This window comes from Hemicordylus capensis, chromosome 3 (genome assembly GCF_027244095.1).
Source record: "Hemicordylus capensis ecotype Gifberg chromosome 3, rHemCap1.1.pri, whole genome shotgun sequence".
In the NCBI taxonomy this organism is placed as follows: domain Eukaryota; kingdom Metazoa; phylum Chordata; class Lepidosauria; order Squamata; family Cordylidae; genus Hemicordylus; species Hemicordylus capensis.
In genome coordinates, this window is record NC_069659.1 from 94895977 (window position 1) to 94916800 (window position 20824).

Below are 20824 nucleotides of genomic sequence, written 5' to 3' on the forward strand. Positions count from 1 at the left end.
ATGGAACTTTATAAAATTAGGAACACACCCATTCATTAACCCTCCCACAGTCATTCCTTCATCAGCCTACAGAATGATGCCTCCTACCCTTGTGAATGCATTAGATATATTTCCATATAGGCAACCCTTTCCTCTTTGCTGAATGTCATTGGTGTTTTTCCCCCCACTACACAAACTGTTTGCATTGCCTCTCATATCTTTAAATCTGCTGAGTATACCCCATTCTTTCACCCAATTAGTAGGAAAACATGCTAATCACCTGGGCTCCAAGACAGTTCCACTTGGGAACCTCCCTTCCCAGATAGTCACTGGTCTCTTAACAATACCAGTGTTAGCCAATATATTTGCTAACAAGGCATGCCAGCATGAACTGAATTCACATCCTCAATATAACCTGTTTAGGCAGCTAATGACACAGCACCAGCCAGATGGATAGGGCAGGGTGCTTAGGGATGTCACCTGTCTTGGGATTTCAATATGAGAAGAGAACTAGGTCTGGGTGCCAGTTGGCAATAGCTGTTCTTTTATGAAGCCTTTTTATTGGCTGCTAGTATCTTTCCTTTGGCAGCCAGCAACACACAGAACAGTTGTGGAGTTATAAAATGCTTACTGAGGTTATGAGACTGTTGTATGGAAGTGCTGAGTTATGTGTAACACATGGCTGTTATTGTGAAAGATTGCCTAGAACAAAATATGTATAGGAAATTTAATCCTCCAGGATTGGCAGAATCTTAAAACTTAATTTCAATTTCAAAACAAGTGCTACAGCAGGCAAAAGATAAGGCAAGCAGTCATGTTTTGGGAAATACCAATTCCCCTTTCTTTTTAGTGTGTGTTGAAAGTTGCCTTTTAAAACAAGCAGCCTCAGCACAGATGGCCGCTTTCCACAGCCAATATTCTTGATTTGTCAGTAAGAAATACTGTTGCCATCTATTTGCCTACTGGCTGTCTTATCAACTTGGCATAAAATAGGCTTTCACAGAAGTGTTCTACCATTTCTAAGCCACACACACACAAAAACTTGAGAGCTGAGAAAGAGTTGAGAGGCAGTATTGTCCAATAAACATAACTGGATTTTGAACAAGATTCAAATGTGTTTCTTGGAGTCCAATGGGTGACTTTGAACCACACCTGTAAAGTGGGAATTGGACGCAGATAGGGGCTGTTGGTGGATGGGTGCATGCACATGTACATATATGTTGTAACCAAACAAGATCAAGATTGCAAAGTGCATTTGCCCATGGAATACAATAATGTCCTCCATTTGTAAAAAAAAAAAAAAATCCACGTTACAAGTAAAGCAGAACTATTTTATTGATAAAACAGGTCACACTTGAAAATAATGAACATTTAGAAAGGTGTATTAAAACATACCCAGATCTAAAGAGTTCAGTTTTCTGAAGTAGAAAAGGACATACAAATGGACTGAATACTATATACACAGTATATCTTTATATTAGTTAGCCAACACAGTTAGTTCAATTAGAAGGCACTGTACATGTGGTTCAATAATCTACACCATTTAAGACTGCTCTTCAGAAATTTCCAAACTGTTACATAGGAAATTTCCAGACTTGCATACACAGTTTACAAAAATCAGTCGTCCAGCTTTAACATACACACACACCTTGCACTTCAGTTCTCCCTCTCTCTCTCTCACACACACACACACACACACACACACACACACACACCTCTCTCTATCAACATCACACATATCCACAAGCAGTTGTATAACAGAAATGAATTTTTATGCAACACTCCCTTCAATTAACATTCAGATACTTGCAGATCTTATGGCAAGCACTAGCTCATCACAACCATGGAAAACTGATTGAGAAGAAGAAATGTGTGGCTCTGAAATCAGGATTTCTACGTTCTTTTTAAAGAATCTCTTGTGCATTCATGAAACAGATTTTGATAGTCATCCATACAATGACAACTACTCCAAGAATACATATTTCCCCCCAACAATTGCTAATTTTTGTATTGACTTGTGCACCATGGAAGCACACCGGGGAAAATAAAGTTTAAAAAATATTCTAGTGTGACATTCTAAGAAGTGTCTGAATGCACAAATGATTGAAATATTTGATATTGGACTCTAAATTGAAAGAGACAAGCATCCATTTAGCCTTTAACGAAGTTATTCCTCACACCATCTATCTCTAGGGCGAATGAAGTCCCTTTGTACCAAAGGAGAAGGGGAAGGATCTGTCCATCATCTTTACATATGGCTTGCTCAACACCACCTTATAGGAAAGTGTCCGACTGTGCTCAGGATCTTCTGGCTCCACACTCACTCGGCTCATTAGACTGCATGGCTTCGTCAACAAGTAGCTTCTGCTTGGATAGAATTTCATATTTGCCTGCAAATTTAAGCAGAGGCATATGCCACAGTAGCAGTCAGAGGAAACTCCCTTAAAGTTAAGCCCCCACAGCCTCAGTGGAAAGACGACAGACAAACAAGCAATATCTGTTCACCTATGTCTCACCAAGTAATGTGACGACAGCACTGTTTCCCATCTGCTTAGCCAGTTGCAGTGGGGTCTGAAAGGCAAAGCTCTTCATATCAGGAAGGGCACCATGCCTTAATAAAATCTCAACTGTGTGCGTGTGTCCCCCTTTTGCAGCCAGATGCAGAGCTACCAATCCTTCCTCATCAGGGTCATTTACATTTCCCAAACTGACAAGTTCCTCAACTACTTCATCATGTCCATTTTCAGCAGCAAGATGAAGTGCCGTCCTGCTGGAAGGACCCCTGGCCAGGATATCCGCGCCTTCTTCAATCAACAGCTTGGTCGTTGATAAGTGGCCATTGCGAGCTGCTAGGTGGAGTGCAGTATAGCCTTCTGCTGTTGCCGCTTCTACATCTGCACCTCGGTTGAGAAGCAGCCTTGAAGTACTGGTGTGGCCAGTTTCCGCAGCTACATGGAGAGCAGTGTGAAGGAACACATTTTTAATATTGATGTCTGACTGCAGCTCAACAAGGATACGAGCTACTCTATAATGCCCTCTCTGGGCTGCCAGGTGCAGAGGGGTTCTTCCATCCATTGTCTGCGCATTCACGTTGACACCAGGCTGCTTGGCTAGAAGCTTTACAATGGACAGGTGACCTTGCCAGGCAGCATAATGCAGAGGCACCCAGTCGTCCTTCCCTTTGACATCTGCATTAACTCCTTTTCTCAGGAAGATGCGTACAATGTTCTCTTGGCCATGCTGGCAGGCAATATGGATGGGAGCTCTTCCTTCAAAGTCAACTTCATTCAGCAAGGCATTCTTCTCAAGCAGTGTTCTTGTGCTCAACTCATCCCCGTTCTGGGCAGCAAAATGAAGTGCTGTCCACTGGTCCTCATCTTTAGCATTCACATTAATTTTCCTTGCCAGAAGCAGCTCAACAATACTTTTGTTCTTTTTCTCTATAGCCACATGGAGGGGTGTAGAACCCTTCTTGTTGGTCAGATTGGGGTTGGCGTTATATAGAAGGAGCCACTTGACGCATTCTTCTTGGCCTGCTTCAACAGCCAAATGCAGAAGGCTTGAATTCCCATCGAAAACAAGGTCAACATCCTGAGGCTGAAGGATCTTCATCAGTTTGCCAGTGTCTCCAGATGTGATCGCCTCAGCCAGCTTTCTTTTCTGGATATCTGTTATACCAGTATCTGGAGAAACAAAACGCAACAGCAAACTCCCATTACAATCCAACTTTTACTATTCGAACTGCTGCCAGACATTAGGCACACAAGAGCCTTGCTAGAGAAAAGCGTGGTAACCCCCTTCTCATCTTCACAATTTGACAGCTGAGCACAAAGTCAGAAGTGCAAGAAGTGCAGCTTTCCTCTCTTCCCTGCCACACCCCTACTCCCCCTGCCCCATTTTTGCACTTCAGCAGGTTTCTGCATGTCCCTATCCCATCTGGATTGTACCACCCATGTTGTGGGTTACCAGATTATCGGCTTGCTGCTTAGATTTTTAAATGACAATACTTTGTGTGAAATCCTCTTGAATTTCAAAAGAAACTCAAAAGCAATTGTTTGTCCATGTTGAAGACTCCAACACACATCCTCTTAAATCCTTAAGTGCAAATACTGTAAGTATTCTAGACTTCAGTACAAACATTTAGAGTCAGTTAAGCATTTGGCCATGTCATGTGCTCAAACTGTCTTGAAAAATTCATGTAGACGATGTAACATGATTGGACTTTTCAGCTATAACTTCACTTACCCAGTAGATAGTACTGGGATGCCGGTGGCTGGAAGAAGAAAAGTGTAACCCAGGTCATGCAATACATTCTCTACAGTACTGCATCCCTGGGAAAAGTCAGGATGGAGGAATCTAGACTGTGTGAACTCACCCCCAAGCGAGGGGTTTAAAGGTTTAAAGCCTAGACAGAATCCCTGATAGTTGATTCACTATCAACTAGATGGATAAACTAACAGGATGAAATCAGATAACCATTTTGGAGGCAGTGGCCAATTCAGCAAGAGTCTTGATTCAAGATCATGGCTTACCACCTCCTGGAAAGCCTCTGAAACATCAGATCACCCAGGAGGTGGTGAGCAACAATTGATAGGCACCTGCAACACATCAAAGCAATCACATAGCCAGAAATCATGCCAAGAAAATAGCTTTGTCAGATCAGTCACTGTTTGAGAGGATGTCTCTTAGCAAAGTTAGCTTTAATATGGGACATGAGTAACCACCACTTCTTCCCCCTCACTCCAGCCTCCCTCAGATTTGTCTGCCCAGTCTTGCTCCACACAACCATAACAGGCTTACCTGTTCCAGAATTCTCTCTCTCAAATGACAGCGACAGGGAACCTCGGGAAGAAAAGGCCGAATCCACAGAGGACACCCCTGAAAGCCTTTTGTCGCTGGAAGCAAGCCTAGATTCGGAAGCACTACGACTGAGCTCTTCAGGCTCTTCCGTCTGTGAAATTCCTGAATCCAGCTGGGACAACAACTCAGAGAGGCTATAATCCTTCACTGATGTGGGACCAGGCTCTTGCTCTAGCTGGGACAATACAGGCATCTCCTGGAAGAAAGGAAGGTGGAGAAAAGAACCCACATTTAAAATGTCATTCAAATATTATCTTCTTCCTGGCTAGCAGAAATATCCAGCACCCTTTGCTCTTCATATCCTGCTAAAATACATACCTTAGGGTAAGTTTCCCGAGTATTTTTAGTCTCTTGAACTATCATTTCCTTATTTTCATGTTCTGGTTTTTCACAAAGATCTTCTGTCTCAGAGGTGATCTCTTCAAAAGAAAAAGAAAAATTAAAGATAAAATTCATGCTGAACAGGGATGGCCAGCGAATACGTATGACATCTACAACAGTTGTGTACATATTTCACCCACAATAATGAGCAGATGGACAAGAGATTAGCTGCTTTGTCCAGGCATTAAGAAGGTGCTCAAGGATGAGTTGCTTTCCATCTGGAACATTGGTCAACCAGTCCTTTTACATAACACAACACCATTTTAAGAGGACAGGTTTGTGCCATAGTCCTTGGAATACGTTACCAAGATACAAAATATGAGAAGCCAGCTACTTCCCATCCTCACTGCTCCCACAATCTTCACTTCCTCTGTGCAAGTATTTAAATCTATGGACAATTTCTTCACTATAAATACCATATTATGTAACCATTAAACCTATTCAACTGGAATAAAGTATGCCAGTTATACAACTTAGCAGGATATGCAGCAGTTTTTCAGATTTTGTCATCAAGAACGAGGGAAGATCAGTAGTTGTGTACTGAGTGAAGAATCTGTACCTCTTCCCCCACACCCAGCAGCAACACAGGAATTTCTTCAAAAACCTCCACCCCAGCCCTTTTGGTTTATTCTTTTAGCAAAAATTGCCAATACTATTCAAGCAATCTCATCTGCAATAAATTAGGACTAAATATTTAAAAGTAAATGAAACAGAAAAGTTTTCTTGGTTGTCTGGACACTAATATACAGCATTAACCATATATTTAATAATTCTGTTTCACATTTAGGACTATACAGATTTGATCTTTTGATATATAGTTCAGCTTTTTAAGGCTAATCAAAGAGGATTCTCTGCTTATATTGCACTCCTACAAATGGCCTTCTACAACCTCAGCACAGCATCCTTCATTATTGGTACCTTGTGTTTCTTTTTATTGTGAGCCTTTTGGGGACAGGGAATTATCTTATTTATTATTTATTTACCTATGTAAACCACTTTGGAAGCTTTTCTCAATATATAAATATTTGTAATAGTAAAAAATAATATTACAGCTGGACACTGCTATTTCATGCCATTGACCACACATCAAGAAACAAGGCATCTAGGGCTTCATCTTGGATCAAAGCTATCACAGCTAGGCTATTTGAAAGTCCATCCCACACAGCTATTTGAGGCATTAGTTGGATCAATAAACATGACATCTCCATCTAATCATGAACAGGCATGTTCCCTGTAGGGAGGAAATCTGCCATATTGTTGCCTGCACTGAACAGTGGACTGCGTTTACTTTCTATTCATCATTTTACAAGATTTTGGTGGAGTTCCGCAAAGGATTAGTAGAGCCTTGAACACTGAAATGACTCACTAGATTGCCAACTAGTTGAACTCGAAGAAATGTTTACCTTGAAATGTTGGCCTCTTGTTAGGGTCATCTTGCCAGCACTTTTGCATCAGTTTGATCAAGTTATTGCATGCACGAGGTCTGGATTTGGAAACTGTGGGTAGTTCTGGGCGGTGGCCATTAACTACCTTCACCATAATATGTAGAATGTTATTTTCTTCTGCAAAGGAGAAGCACAAGATGATAAACTCCATGAGATGAAGGACTCTCACACCCCAATACAATGGATTAAGGCTCTCTTTGTACCATGAAATCTACACTTGTGCTGTCTTATGATGCCATTTGTTGACTTAAACACACAGAATAATATGCTCATCTCCAACAGAAGGCTGCACATGGAACATTCCAACTCTCAGCCTTCCCCCCAACCCCCAGTAAACAGGTTGGGTGGAACATAATAGTACTTCCTGGCTAGTACTAGTACTAATGGGGGACTCCACCATTTAGGTAAAGATGACTATGGGCTCAAGCACATTAAACAAAGTTTTCATTAATAATCAGAGGACTATTAATTAGAGGCATTTGATTTTGGAATGGAAAGGCACTACAAGCTTGAGAAATCCCACACACCACACTTCAGTTTTAGCCTTGAGAGCATGTAGAGGCACCCAGCTATATTTTCCTTGGTAGACTGTGGATGCGTTATCATGCTCAAGGTCCAATTAGTTACCCTTGGAGCACTGACAGGGGCAGAAGACATGTGGCCCGGCTTTCATCTCACATTCCTGCAAGCAACTTCTGCAGGCCACTTCTTTTTGCTTGTAGAGTATCAAAGTCTAAATTGCTTCACTGATTTTTTATTTTATTTTTTACAGGAGTGGTGACTATATTGCTAGCCCTAGCAACTTAGAAACCAGACTTGATGGATGATTAGTCCCTCCCATGTTTCACATTCTAGCTTTCAATGCAGAAGTGACAACTTGGACTGTTTCTCAGCCATCCTTGATAGGCGTGAACAATATATAAGCAGCTAATACAGATGTATGTTGCAATTATGAAGGCTGATCATACTGAAGGCAAGCCACATCATGATGGGAGAAAACAGAGGTGATTTGTTTGATACGTCTCACCGAAAGTAATATCTATGTAAACAAATCTTTATTTGCTTACCTGAAAAAGGCTTTTTCTGTGTCAGAACTCCCCAGATAACAATGGAAAAACTGTAACAGAAATATTTGTTCATGTTATTTTTTAAAAAAGCATTAGTATTTTACTTTTAAGATTATCTAATGTTAATCATGCCATGCCATCAGATATTCTAACATGACTTCTAAGCATAAGGTCAAGAATGTCTAAGAATAGGATCGATCACAATAGCTACTTTGCTGGACCCAAATCAAAACAGGCTCTATCTAGCTCAGGAATTCCCAACCTTGGATTTCCAGATATTGTTGGACTACATTTCCCATCATCTTCAATCCACTTTTAGCATTGTGGCTATGGATGATGGGAGCTCTAGTCTGGCAACATCTGGGGACCCATGATCCATTTCCCTATCACAGCTAATAGCTATAAATAGAATTGTCCTCCATGAACTTGTCCATTCTTTTAACGCCATCTAAGTCTAAAGCCGCCACAACATCATGTGGTTTGAATTCTATAAGTTAATTATGCATTGCATTCAGAATGATCTTCTCTTGTTTTTCCTGAACCTTAGCCAGTGGTGTAGTGCTGCAGGGACACAGTTCTGGTACTTTTCTCCCTCTAGGATCTCAGCAGAGAAGCAAAGCCCTTGGCTTTCTATATGGAAATAATGCGCTATTCCAACAATTTACCACTGTCTTATTGTCTTAGAAGCTGCCTTATACTACTATGAGTATTTATATACCACTCTTCAACAAAATTCTCAATTTTACAAGTCAGAACCTTGGTCATGCTAGCTCAGAACTGTCAACACTGATTGATAGTAGCTCTCTATGGTTTCAGGCAGGAGTCTTTCCCAGGCTTTCCTGAAGATGCTGCCAGGGACTGAACCTGAGACTGTCAGCATGCAAGTCTTATGGTGGACTAGTGTCAGGACATCCTAAAACAAATGACAAGGAATGCCCACTGAAATGCACTGGTTCCTTCCAGATGGTCATGTAATGCATCAAATTTCCAAATTCAATGACCATTTGGCCATTCTATTCCCTGTCATTCATTCTAGTACATTCCTTAGGGTCTACACAATCCTTGACTTTTTGTAATAAAGTCCCTCATATAGCATCTCCTATGTGAGAAGTGTGGCCATTAAGATGGGCATAGCCATGGGGAGTGGCTGCCAGGGTGGGTGTTGTTATGGTGGCTGTCATGGAGAGCACCTGCATTGCTGAATTTGCAACTGCATCACTGACTCTAGCCAATCATCTTCAGCAGGCAACACAATTTTGTGGATCACATCCATTGTGTTCCATAGTCTCCTACACTCTGCTACTTGCAACCAACAAAAAAGGCTCTATTAGCCAACTAACAGAGACCAACATATGTGGGAATCATTGGCCTTAAACATCTCAGCATGTTTCAAGTACAATGAAAGTACAATGTACAAGTACAATGAAAGCAGTGTTGAACTAGCAAGCTGCCAGTGATTATAAAAGGGTTCTTGTACACTGTGGCTGCCTTCAGACATAACGTGGTCCAATGGATCCGCAATTCTACACACACACACACACACACACACACACACACACACACACACACACCCCTCCTTTGTCTACATTCAGACATTTGGGAGAGCTGCCTCTCTGCAGTAAGTGAGACTGGAGAGAGGTGGGGAGCCTGCTGTGTGAGCTTCCTTCTTGACAGGAGGACAGCCTGCCCAGCCAACTGGGCTGGAGTGAGGGAGGAGCTTCCTCCCTCAACTTTGGTTCTGTGGGGCAGAACCTGCAGTCCCAGCGTTCAGATGTAATGCTGCAGAAATGGAGTTTGCAGTGGTGGGTCCTTTCCCATCACAAACTCCATTTTCCTGAATTTGGACATGCGGGTGAGGAAACCGGAGGTGAAGGGACCTCCAGTTTCCTGTTATGTCTGAATTTGGCTGTTAAGTGCCACCATCTTAACCTAGTTAACAATATTGCCTTTGGCTGGCCCTGAATAAACCAGAAGTGTTGTAACAGCATTGTGATACAATGCATGAACCCTGCTTTGAGTGCCTCTCATGTGCTTAATCTGTTAAGGTGTAACCTGGAAGATCTTAAGTTGGATGGCACCAAAGAAATTCAGAACAACGATCAACTAGATTCCAACCTTACTTCCCAAAGAATACAGAAATTCCTGCAATAATCAGCTTAGTTTACAACTAGAAGAACAAGGAGGAATTTAAACACACAAACAAATATATTATGGACCAAAACCATAGCATATCTCTTCAGCTGTACTGGTTTTTACACAGCTGGCCTAGTATACAGTTTTGTTATACAATTGCAACAAGATAGCTTAAGAGATAAGAGTAATCAATAGCTATTCTTAATTTGCCACAGAACCTGCAAGAGTTTAATGGAAGTTTGCTGCCAGGCTACTGGTAAGAGATACAGACCTGTAGACATCATGCTTGGTGTCAAAATATCTGTTCTTCTCTTTAATGCGCTCCGGAGGCAAGTATGCAATAGTGCCACAGAGTCCATCCATGCTGAGGTCATGAGAATGAGAAAGACCATTGCACTTGGCTAATCCAAAATCTGAAATCTGATACAAGAAGTCCATAAATTAAACATGCAGCTATTATTCTGGAGACTATTTAACTGGAACCTTTACTCTTTCACTACATTATTCTGTTATATTCCCAAATTACAGTTAACACCTGGCATTTGAAAATGTGAAGCTAATTAAAAAAAACCTGGAGGCTCCAGAATAGTTTTAAGGTGTCTTTTTATATACCTAAGCTAGTAAAAAACATGGCCAAGCAGATTTTAAGAACTGAATCAGCCTAGGAAAAGCAAAGATCAAACCAATGCTGTCCAAAGTTTTTTTGGTTTAGCTAATAAAAAATGGCATTTATATTTGACTTCCATGATAATACACACTCCTTTAGCCACTATTGGAGATGCCAGAAGGATTAATCACTACTAAGTGGACAGAGGCACCTTTTAAAGGAGTGGTTCACTTGAATTTAACAGGGAGAACAGCAACTGTTCCTGTTCAATCCATCATGAGATCTCTCCAGTGGCTATTGCTGGTATCTCCCTTATATTTCTTTTTAGACTTTGAGAGAGGGAATTCTTTTTGCTATGTAAACTACTTCTGAGAACTTTTTCTGCTGAAAGATGTATTACACCAGAGTATGTTATTTCATAATCTTCCCCAGGGCTTTCTACAACACTCAAGAGTGCAGGAAAAACTCACATGTGTCTCTCAAGGCTGCAGCCTTGGGACATAATCCAGACAAAGTTAGCACAAGTCAACTGGTTAACAGAATTAATGATTTAATGCATGAGATATCTCCATATAGCATGATGAAGGCAGCCTACAGATAGATACACCTGAATAATGAATGAATAAAGACTCCTCTCATTTTAAACACAATTGGACACATTCAGGGAAGGGACTATGAGTAACAGCAAACACTTAAAGAGTTTACACGGATGTGCTTTAATGTCAAAACACAATGCACCAATTTCCCTCCCCAACTGAATATAGAAGATTCCTAAGAGAGACTACCCAGCAGCCTCAGGGCTTTTAACATTCCATACTTCTAAGGTGACACTGAGTAAGAATGGGACTCATGTGCCACATCCTGAAAATTCCAGGTTTTTGCTAACCATTTAAGAACATACAGGTGAAACTCGGAAAATTAGAATATCGTGCAAAAGTCCATTAATTTCAGTAATGCAAATTAAAAGGTGAAACTGATATATGAGACAGACGCATTACATGCAAAGCGAGCTAAGTCAAGCCTTAATTTGTTATAATTGTGATGATCATGGCGTACAGCTCATGAAAACCCCAAATCCACAATCCCAGAAAATTAGAATATTACATGGAACCAAGAAGACAATAGAACAATATCGGACCTCTGAAAAGTATACAGTGTACTGTGCTTGACTGGCCAGCAAACTCGCCTGACCTGACCCCATAGAGAATCTATGGGGCATTGCCAAGAGAAGGATGAGAGACATGAGACCAAACAATGCAGAAGAGCTGAAGGCCGCTATTGAAGCATCCTGGTCTTCCATAACACCTCATCAGTGCCACAGGCTGATAGCATCCATGCCACACCGCATTGAGGCAGTAATTGCTGCAAAAGGGGCCCAAACCAAGTACTGAATACATATGCATGCTTATACTTTTCAGAGGTCCGATATTGTTCTATTCTACAATCCTTGTCTTCTTGGTTCCATGTAATATTCTAATTTTCTGGGATTGTGGATTTGGGGTTTTCATGAGCTGTACGCCATGATCATCACAATTATAACAAATTAAGGCTTGACTTATCTCGCTTTGCATGTAATGTGTCTGTCTCATATCAGTTTCACCTTTTAATTTGCATTACTGAAATTAATGGACTTTTGCACGATAGTCTAATTTTCCGAGTTTCACCTGTAGCACAGAAAGATCCCACTGCAGTTCCTTGCATCCCAGGGTGAGGGTGGGAGATATTTTGCTCTGGCTTGAGCATCACTAGATATGAAGTAAAAATTAACAACAGGAGGGAAGTTGGGAGAAATTTTTGGAAGCTTCTGGTTATGGGTTGGTTCAATGTCTAGTTACATAACCTGTCAGCCTTGAAAGCTCAAGACAGAAAACTTTAATAAGCACTACAAACCATTATTTGAAAGAGAATGTCGACAAGTTAATGAGAGAGAAATCATTCCAAAATATGACACACATTAACTTCAGTTTTGGTTGCTGTTAAGCAAGAGCTTCTGTAGTGACTAAAGTAGAAGCTGCTGTTCAAATCTCTGCTCAGCCATGATTTTGTGGCTTTAGGCACATCACTATTAGCCGAAGCTCTACCTTGCAGGACCCCAATCATTAAATTGCATGAGAAGCAGTACATCAGTATTATAACTGTTGCCATTGTGAGCTTCTTTACAAATCTGACACTGTACTGAAAATACACATTGGACTTTGAAAGATGAATTTGGAAGGGGAGGCAGGGAGGTAAGAACAAAAGAACCAAATGCACATTTAAGATCCAAATTTAGTCATGATTTTTGCTGCTGTTCTCACAGACTATTTGATGCCAAAGCTCTTAATTTAATTTTTGGATTGTAGTTATGTTTCTTGATTTTTGCTTGATAGTGGCAGAACTGGTTTGTTTGTTTTTTAAGCCCAAAAGATATCAGACCTGGACTATGCCCTGAAACCATTTGATAAGCTCACTAAAATGCAGAACTTGTGTACTGTACATAAGACTGTATTCAGACGAATGTACTAGCTTTATTGCAGAAATAACATGTGTCCTTGTCTAAACTTCAGTGCATGCATCTGGTTGCAGAAGGTATTCACTTTTCAATCACAAAGAAGGCATTAGGCAACTCAGCTATCCCAAGTTATACGCTTGTATTCTAAATTTCAAGCAACTCTTGCTTATCCATCAGAGAACAGCTAGAACTCGAGCTGAAGTTTCCATCACACCAAAATGCTCAGATAACTGACATGTATGCAGCTGTGCCTAGGAGGGTTACCAACACCTTAGTAAAAAGGCATATTTCAGAATGAGTTTTGTGGGTTTGAAATTGAAGTTTCTAATACTGTGAATGCAATACAGTCATATAGCTCCCGTTAAAATCAATGGGAACCATGCATCACACACAAATATAGCCATTAAAAGAAGGGTTTTTAATTAGCTTCTAAGAGTGGCCTTCTTCTAACAAGCGTATGCCTATGTCATGACATGGAGAAAAGCAGAGTCAAAAACAGTGACTCAGTGCCTGCTGGATTTCCATGTATTACAGCACACGAAAAATTCTTAAGTTTATTCCAAATGCAAGACAACATTTTGATGCATAGGATTTTGTGAGGATGCCGATAAGAAGCAAAAGCAGAACTGTGTTGAATAAATAAGTGATTGCTTGTCAGAAGCAAACACGGATCATGGTTTCAATTATCACTGTCTTATACCAGAAAAATCTCATTGGTCCATCCAGCCTCATGTTGTCTCTTCCGACTGGCAACAACTCTAAGGTCTCAGGCAAAGGCCCTTTTTAGCCTAACTATTGAAGATGCCAGAGAATGAATCTGTGATCTTCCACTCACAACACATGCACTAACATAGAGCTTTTCCATTTGTATACACACTTGGACAAGCCTTATCATTCCGGCTTTTTAAAAAAGCACAGACCAAAGCATACAACTTTCCATAATACTGCAAGCTTTTCGGTGATGCTACTATTAACACAAAACATCCACACAAATATCACAGATGGAATATAAAATATATTGGGTTCCAATAGTAAACAGTGGATTCCAAAAGAGATATGCATAACAAAGTGATTTAACTTTAAATTCTGCAGAAGCCCTGAGCAATTGCTCTAAGAGAGCTTGTTCCAGATCTAGCTATCACTTCAAGTTACATACTCTGTGCCTGCTCTCTCTGCCTGTATGGGAAGTGGGCTCACTCAAACTAGTTTTGAAAGCAATTTTTGAAATTGTGAGTTTCAAGAAGGGTTAGTGTCAGCCACTGAGTGAGAAGCATTCGGTGACCGACGCAAATCCTTTAGAGCCCTTTATTGGCCCAAGGGGTTCCACTGCTGTTACTCAGCATTTGTGATGTCAAAATACTCAAGTTGCTTTCAAAACCAGTTTGAATAGACCAACCTCCTCCTATTGACAACTCACCTTCAGAGCAAGCAATCTGGAGGAAGCTCTTCTAGAGCAAAAGCCCAGGACTACTGCAGTAATTAAAGTTGGATGACTAATTTTAAAATTTCATTGTGTTATGCATATTCCTCAAAATTGTTATTATTATTATTAACATTTTATATCCCGCTCTTCCTCCAAGGAGCTCAGAGCGGTGTACTACATACTTAGGTTTCTACTCACAACAACCCTGTGAAGCAGGTTAGGCTGAGAGAGAAGTGACTGGCCCAGAGTCACCCAGCAAGTACCATGGCTGAATGGGGATTTGAACTCGGGTCTTCCCGGTCCTAGTCCAGCATTCTCCTACCTTTTAGATGGTAAATACTCTCCTACATTTTAGATGTCTGAATCTAGCACAGCCACTTTGCACACTTTTAGGTAGGCTGTGATATTTGGGTGGTCACGTGTATATTAGCACAGTTTTAAAATCCTTGCTTTTACCCTCTGTACATCTTTAACGCTGCTGGTATGGAAACACTATAACATACTACACAGTAGGCAAGGATGGCCACTAAGAGGAGAAATGAAGCCAAAGATCTTAAGCAACCATGTGAGAGCAACTTGCAATTTTAAGATTAAATTGCACAGATGAGCGCACACGGGGATTTGAGCTTTTCACAGACATATTCTTTGAACCCCGAAAAGTAGTGGTCAGCAAGTTTGATTACTCCAAGCCTCCCTCTCTCCCTCTAATCATGTTATCAGATTTAGATAAGTGTTATTTGATTTGAAAAGCTCCTCATATCTCAGTTCCATTTTAGTCTTTGTATCTCGTTGAATTTCAAACCATGTCAAACTAGACTGGTATTCTGAAGATGCTTGCTGTAATCACTGTGCAACAAGCTTTCCATGCAAGAAACAGGTAGCTGAAAATGGATATTTTCAACTAACCTGGATTTCCCCAACTAAAGAGAGTTAATGGCTCTCAAAGTTGTGGCAGCTTTATAGGTGACAGATGCTAACAACTATGGAAGATACCAATTGGTGGCAGGGAAGAGAAGAGAGGATTGTTGTGTTCACTTCCACAAAGCCACTTCCACTTACTTACTTATTTAAACATTTTTATACAGCCCAAAACTTACATCTCCGGGCGCTTTACAACATCTCTGGCCGGTTTTACAACTTATGAAGTGGTGGGGGGGGGGGGGCGCGATTGTATATTCCCCCTCTCCAGCCCCTGGTGCCAGTTTTTGGAGTGAGAAATTAGCACAGCCAAACATAGTAGAAATGCTTTTGGATCCATGTCAAGACGTTTATTTTGTTGCTTTCCAGAAAATGCATAGAGTTTTCTTTAAACAATTATATTCGATTGGAAATTGTATCATACTTGACTGTCAAAGCAATTTGTAGACCACCCAGAGACAGAAGTTTGGGGCAGTCTACAAATTTGAAAAATAAAATGATAATATGCTATGAACTGGCAGTAGAGCTTACTGTTTAGCTTTTCTGTGGACTCCAAGCTTAGGGAGAAGCACGTTTACAGATTTGTAAAAGATTTCTATTTATTATACTCACAAGTCTGTTTATTGAGTTTCCAGCATTTCAGAACATTTTTCTACTGAACTTTGAAATTAAAATCATGTGAAGTTGGAAGTGAACCCTACAGAACAAAATAGTCCAGGAATCAAGTAGAGAACTGAGGTTTGTGCACTGGTTTGGCACCTCAGGGAGGGGAGCAGTGAGCAGGATATTTAAATAAGAGGAGAGCAGGTTCTTACCTGCTCTCTGCTGCCACATGCAGCTTCCTGCTGTGGTGGCGCTCATCCCAAGTACACACATGGCATCCACACATACATGGTTGCCATTTGTGTGATCAGCATGGACATCGCTTTTTTTAATTAACTTTTTAACAAGAAGAAGGCTACAGTTCTTAGTTAGTTGTAGAACTTGTTAAAGCAGGGATCATTAGTTACTGACTGAACTTGTACAATTTCACATTGTGCACAATCACTGATGAAAATTTATTTGAAGCCCCAAGGATGAACTTTTCATTTGTTATTTCAGTACCTCCATCTTTCATCTCATTGTGGAACAGAAGGCAAAAATTGAGGGCCAGATATCTGAAGCCTATAACGTACCTTGACATGATAATGGGCATCAAGCAATATATTAGCTGGCTTAAGGTCCAGGTGGAGCAGAGGTGGAGACATGCAGTGAAGGAAGTTCATGCCCACAGCAGTCTCATGGATGATTCGGAAGCGTAGCTCCCAGGGCAGTGGTTCCGAGGCCAGGAGCTTTTCCAGTGATCCCGTCTCCATGTATTCCATGACCAAGCCCACAGGCTCCTTGCAGATGCCATAAACTGGAAGGATGTAGCGGAATTTTGCCATTTCCATTTTCTTGGCTTCTTCCAAGAGTTCCATACGCTCCCTAGATTAAAACAGAATAGAACATAAGATTACTTTAGCTTCTCTCTACTAGTGGCCTTTTGGTCATTTGTTTGCTTTTACTTTTTTCATGGCAAGTTGTTCCATTCAACTGAAAATGTAGAACTTATTACTGTACGCACTTCACTTTCTATTCCACCAAGAGCACAAAGACTAATTGCCATTGGTTAACCATTGCCATTGCCATTGGTTAACCAAGCCAATACAGACCACCACAAGTCTACTCACCAGGGATAAGCCCTTAGGCCTCTAGTGAGAAGTCACTGTTGATTATGACACTGTTATGACACTGTTGATTATGACAAGCAGCTGCCCTTCCCCAGGTTCTCTGGCACATGTATAGGACTCTGGGGAAGGGAGCAACCATAAAGCTAACAGGCAACTTCAATTCTCAAAACACATCATTCACTGAAGATTTGACAACTGATTAACCCATTTAGAATGCTGACAATTTTCTACACTAGTAATTAAAATGGGTCTGCCCATAAGCAATAACCCTTTTGATTTTCCACATTTCAATATTGCAAGAACTGCAGTAAGTAAGGATGCCTTCTGAATTTGATCATATTTGCAAATGCAGTCATTCAAAACCAACTGCTTTAAAATGGAACCAAACTGAGGTTTAGATGAAACATGTAACTGCTGCTGAAAACTGCACCTGAACATGTTGTTCCGCTCTCCATAATATCAGGCATACCCTGTGCCTGATGTTCTGCATTTCCCTGTTCTCTGCCAGAGATCTAAGGTAGAGGAACAAAGAACATCAGGACAAAGGACAAGGTGGAAGAAGGAGCTATAAAATGTGCAGCTGCCATTTCAGAAGCAAACCCACATTTAATGTAATATCTAGGTTATCCCTTGCAAAGCTTCTACTGGAAATGACAGAAGTCAATTCAAACTGGCAGTGCTTCACACTTACATTGCAACAAGCAACTAAGTACCTGAATCATATAAATGGTCGAGTTTATTTTAAAGAGAAGTAAAAATGGTATTAGACCTAAGGAAAATAAGTGCACTCCCAAAGGCAGGGCCTGCTCTGTTTTACAAAGCCAAGATTTAGCTTCTAATGAACGGAATAGCTAAGTTATATATGTTGCATCTAGACAAACCATCCCTTAAGTGGGGTTTATATAAGACTAAAGGAGGAAATCACCACTGGATCAGCTTACAGTTATATATTATTTAGAAGGGATTAGTAAGTGTAACTAGAATACACATTGCAATTTTGACTCAAATAATCACCCTCTTCCCCAGTCAGCACAGAGGCACATAAAGGTTAGACATATTGAATATCATAAAACTCTCTTATTACAACCTTCGCAAAGAACATGAAATATGTAACATGGTATTGAATTTTATCTGCTCTATGATGAAAAAGTTAGAACACAGATCTCAAGTGAACTATGCCCTCCGTTGTCACTCCTTGGATTTCAGTGGGCCTCAAAGGTCTAAAAATCATCACAATTTGAATCCTGCCTTTCTACCAAGGAGCTCAAGATGGCACACATGAAGGTTATTCCTTTTTATCTTCACAACCACTCGCTCACTGAATTCAACTGAGTAAGGGAAGAGAGATTGTGCACATAATATGCATGTGCTAGTAAGTGTCATGGTCAGAGATTGGCCCTCCAATTTCAGGTGCCTACCATGCTAGCCAGTAGTTCAGCAGTTTGAGACTTCCAATGAGCCACTAGAATCTCCCTTTCCCATCGTTTGAATGTGACCGAGTCAACACAATAGCAGAAGAATGGGCAAGGCACACAAAACACACACAAGTCAAGCCAAGTTCCATATGCACCCTTCTAGGTTCGCTGAGAACTACAACAGAGAACTATGCTCCTCACAGGACACAAACACCTTCTGCTACCTGTTGATGCTCCCATACCTCCTACTAAACAATGTTCACCAGGTGCAGTGAAGCTTGTGCATTGCTGCAAGCTAGCAAGATGAGAAGACAGTTGTCATTATAACCTTTCTTGAAGGCAAGAACATAGAAGCTGCCATGTGCAACCCACACAGAAAAGCACTAAGCACCCAGAAGAGTCCTGGGAATTGTTGAATTTCCAGTGTTACTTGCCAGTGCTCAACAGCCTACCCACCAACATTCAACAAGGTGAGCGCAAGTAGATGTTCTGTACTTTAAGCAAACCAGTGGTTTGTAATATGGTCATATGAAAACAGCTTGTACAGAATCTGACTGCATGCTTCACCAAGGAATTTTTGAAATGGTCACTCAGCAGACACTAGTGAAATAGTGAGATCCAGCCCTCTAAATGAATCAGATAATACCATGCTAGCCAAACAGGTTCAGTGGGCAGGAAAGATCCACTACTGTGTACAAATTCAGTACACAGTAACAAGAGAACAGATACTGTACTACTTAAAATAAGAACAGTTGGAGGGGATGGTTTTACTCATGCCCTAGGAAAGAGCCTCCATTTGAAGCCAGTGGGAAATGAGTGAAATCAAAGCTTGCAAATTCAAATTAAACACAGTCATTAACTAGTTACTAGCACATCTAGACATAGAAGTCTGGGGCAGGAAAGTTGACTGCCAGAGCTGATGAGTCACACTAACAGGAATGAAAAGTCCCTTTTTAAAAACCTAGGAAAAATGTTCTGTTGGGTGTGAGAACAGATGGGGGGGTGTGCTCTTTCTGGTATCCACAATGACAGATATTGCTGCCCTAGAGCAAATATCCTTTGAGATAATTACCTCTCTTTGACATGAAGGAAAGGGAGTGCCAGTAAATGAATAGAACAGGCAGCTTTTGCCCCAAAGCATACAACTCATCAAGCTCCAGCTAGCTTGAGATACAAAAAGGGGGAAGATTTCTCTTGACACCAAGGTGCAATTACTGTGGCAATCAGCTACTGCCAGCCAGAGGTCCTATTTGGAGATACCAAGGACTGACCTGGGAACCTTTTCTATGCCAAGCAAGCCTCCTGGCAACTAATGCTGGTAGTTTGGGGCTTGAAATACTGACCTCCAGAATTTGAATTCCTGTGCTTGCCCAATGTTAGTAAGTAACAACAACAACAACATTTATATACCGCTTTTCAACAAAAAGGTTCCAAAGCGGTTTACATAGAGAAATAATCAATCAATCGATTGAATGGATCCCTGTCTCCAAAGGGCTCACAGTCTAAAAGTAGGTGGCTGGACATGGATACATGGTGTCAGGGTATGTCCTTTTCACATCAGCCTAGAGTGCCGATGCCAATCAGTGCAGATACCACTAAGCTAGATTGGCTAATGGTTTGAAGCAATAGAAGGCAGCTTCCTATGTAATCAACATTAAGGGGGGGAAATTATATATATATATATTTAATCACCCAGGGATAGGCAAGAATAGCTCTTGGCAAGACCATTCATGAGTGACTGGTGGTACATTAAGTGTGCATCTGCATGTGCAATACAAGAAGTTATCAGAAAAGCCTCCTCAGAAGAATTCGAAGGGATGCAGCAACCCTTCGAACCACGTTGAACCACTTTCCCTCTTATAAGCTTTATCATTTCCTTTGTTGGTTTTTGGGGGGCGACGGTCTTTGTCTCTTTCTGTATAACTACCTTTATTATAATGCCCAGAAGACTGTACTCTGCAGAGTGAGATATGCAAGAACTGGCTGAGCAAGCAGTACTGCTTTAAGAGCGTGTGTTTCTAGCATCTGCTTCTTGAGAGAAGCCAGTTAAAAGCTTTGTTATTACTCCAAAGAGAAAAAGATAATGACCTGACAGTAGTCAGTTAAAACAAAAGTGAACTTATGTACTTATTTAATCTTTTGAACAAGCTATATAAGGAGGACGACTTTAAAGTACAAGGCCTGGAGAGAGCTACTGAGAATTCCTCCAGTTTCATTTTCTAGTAGGAAAAGTTACAGCAGCTTTCCATAGTTCAACCTGATGAAGAGCCCTTGATCATTATGATACAGGACCGACTCTATCCCAGAAGTTTCTGTGTCTATGTTTGGGGGATGAGCAGTTTTGAAAATGTCAGACAATGGATTAAAAACCAAACATTGTTGGGGAAGCTACC

The 20824-nt window shown here is 40.9% G+C and overlaps 1 protein-coding gene across 1 annotated transcript in view; it reads right to left on the reverse strand.

Moving 5' to 3' along the window:
• Positions 1-1296: 1296 nt before the first annotated feature.
• Positions 1297-20824, reverse strand: part of RIPK4 (receptor interacting serine/threonine kinase 4) — a 33438-nt gene continuing 13910 nt past the window's right edge. The window contains exons 2-9 of the mRNA XM_053312692.1: positions 16480-16771; positions 10137-10285; positions 7733-7782; positions 6624-6782; positions 5158-5258; positions 4780-5035; positions 2496-3662; positions 1297-2369 (exon numbers count right to left, since the gene is read on the reverse strand). Coding sequence (XP_053168667.1) covers positions 2278-2369; positions 2496-3662; positions 4780-5035; positions 5158-5258; positions 6624-6782; positions 7733-7782; positions 10137-10285; positions 16480-16771 — 2266 coding nt within the window. The 3' untranslated portion in view covers positions 1297-2277. The remainder of the gene's footprint in view (positions 2370-2495; positions 3663-4779; positions 5036-5157; positions 5259-6623; positions 6783-7732; positions 7783-10136; positions 10286-16479; positions 16772-20824) is intronic.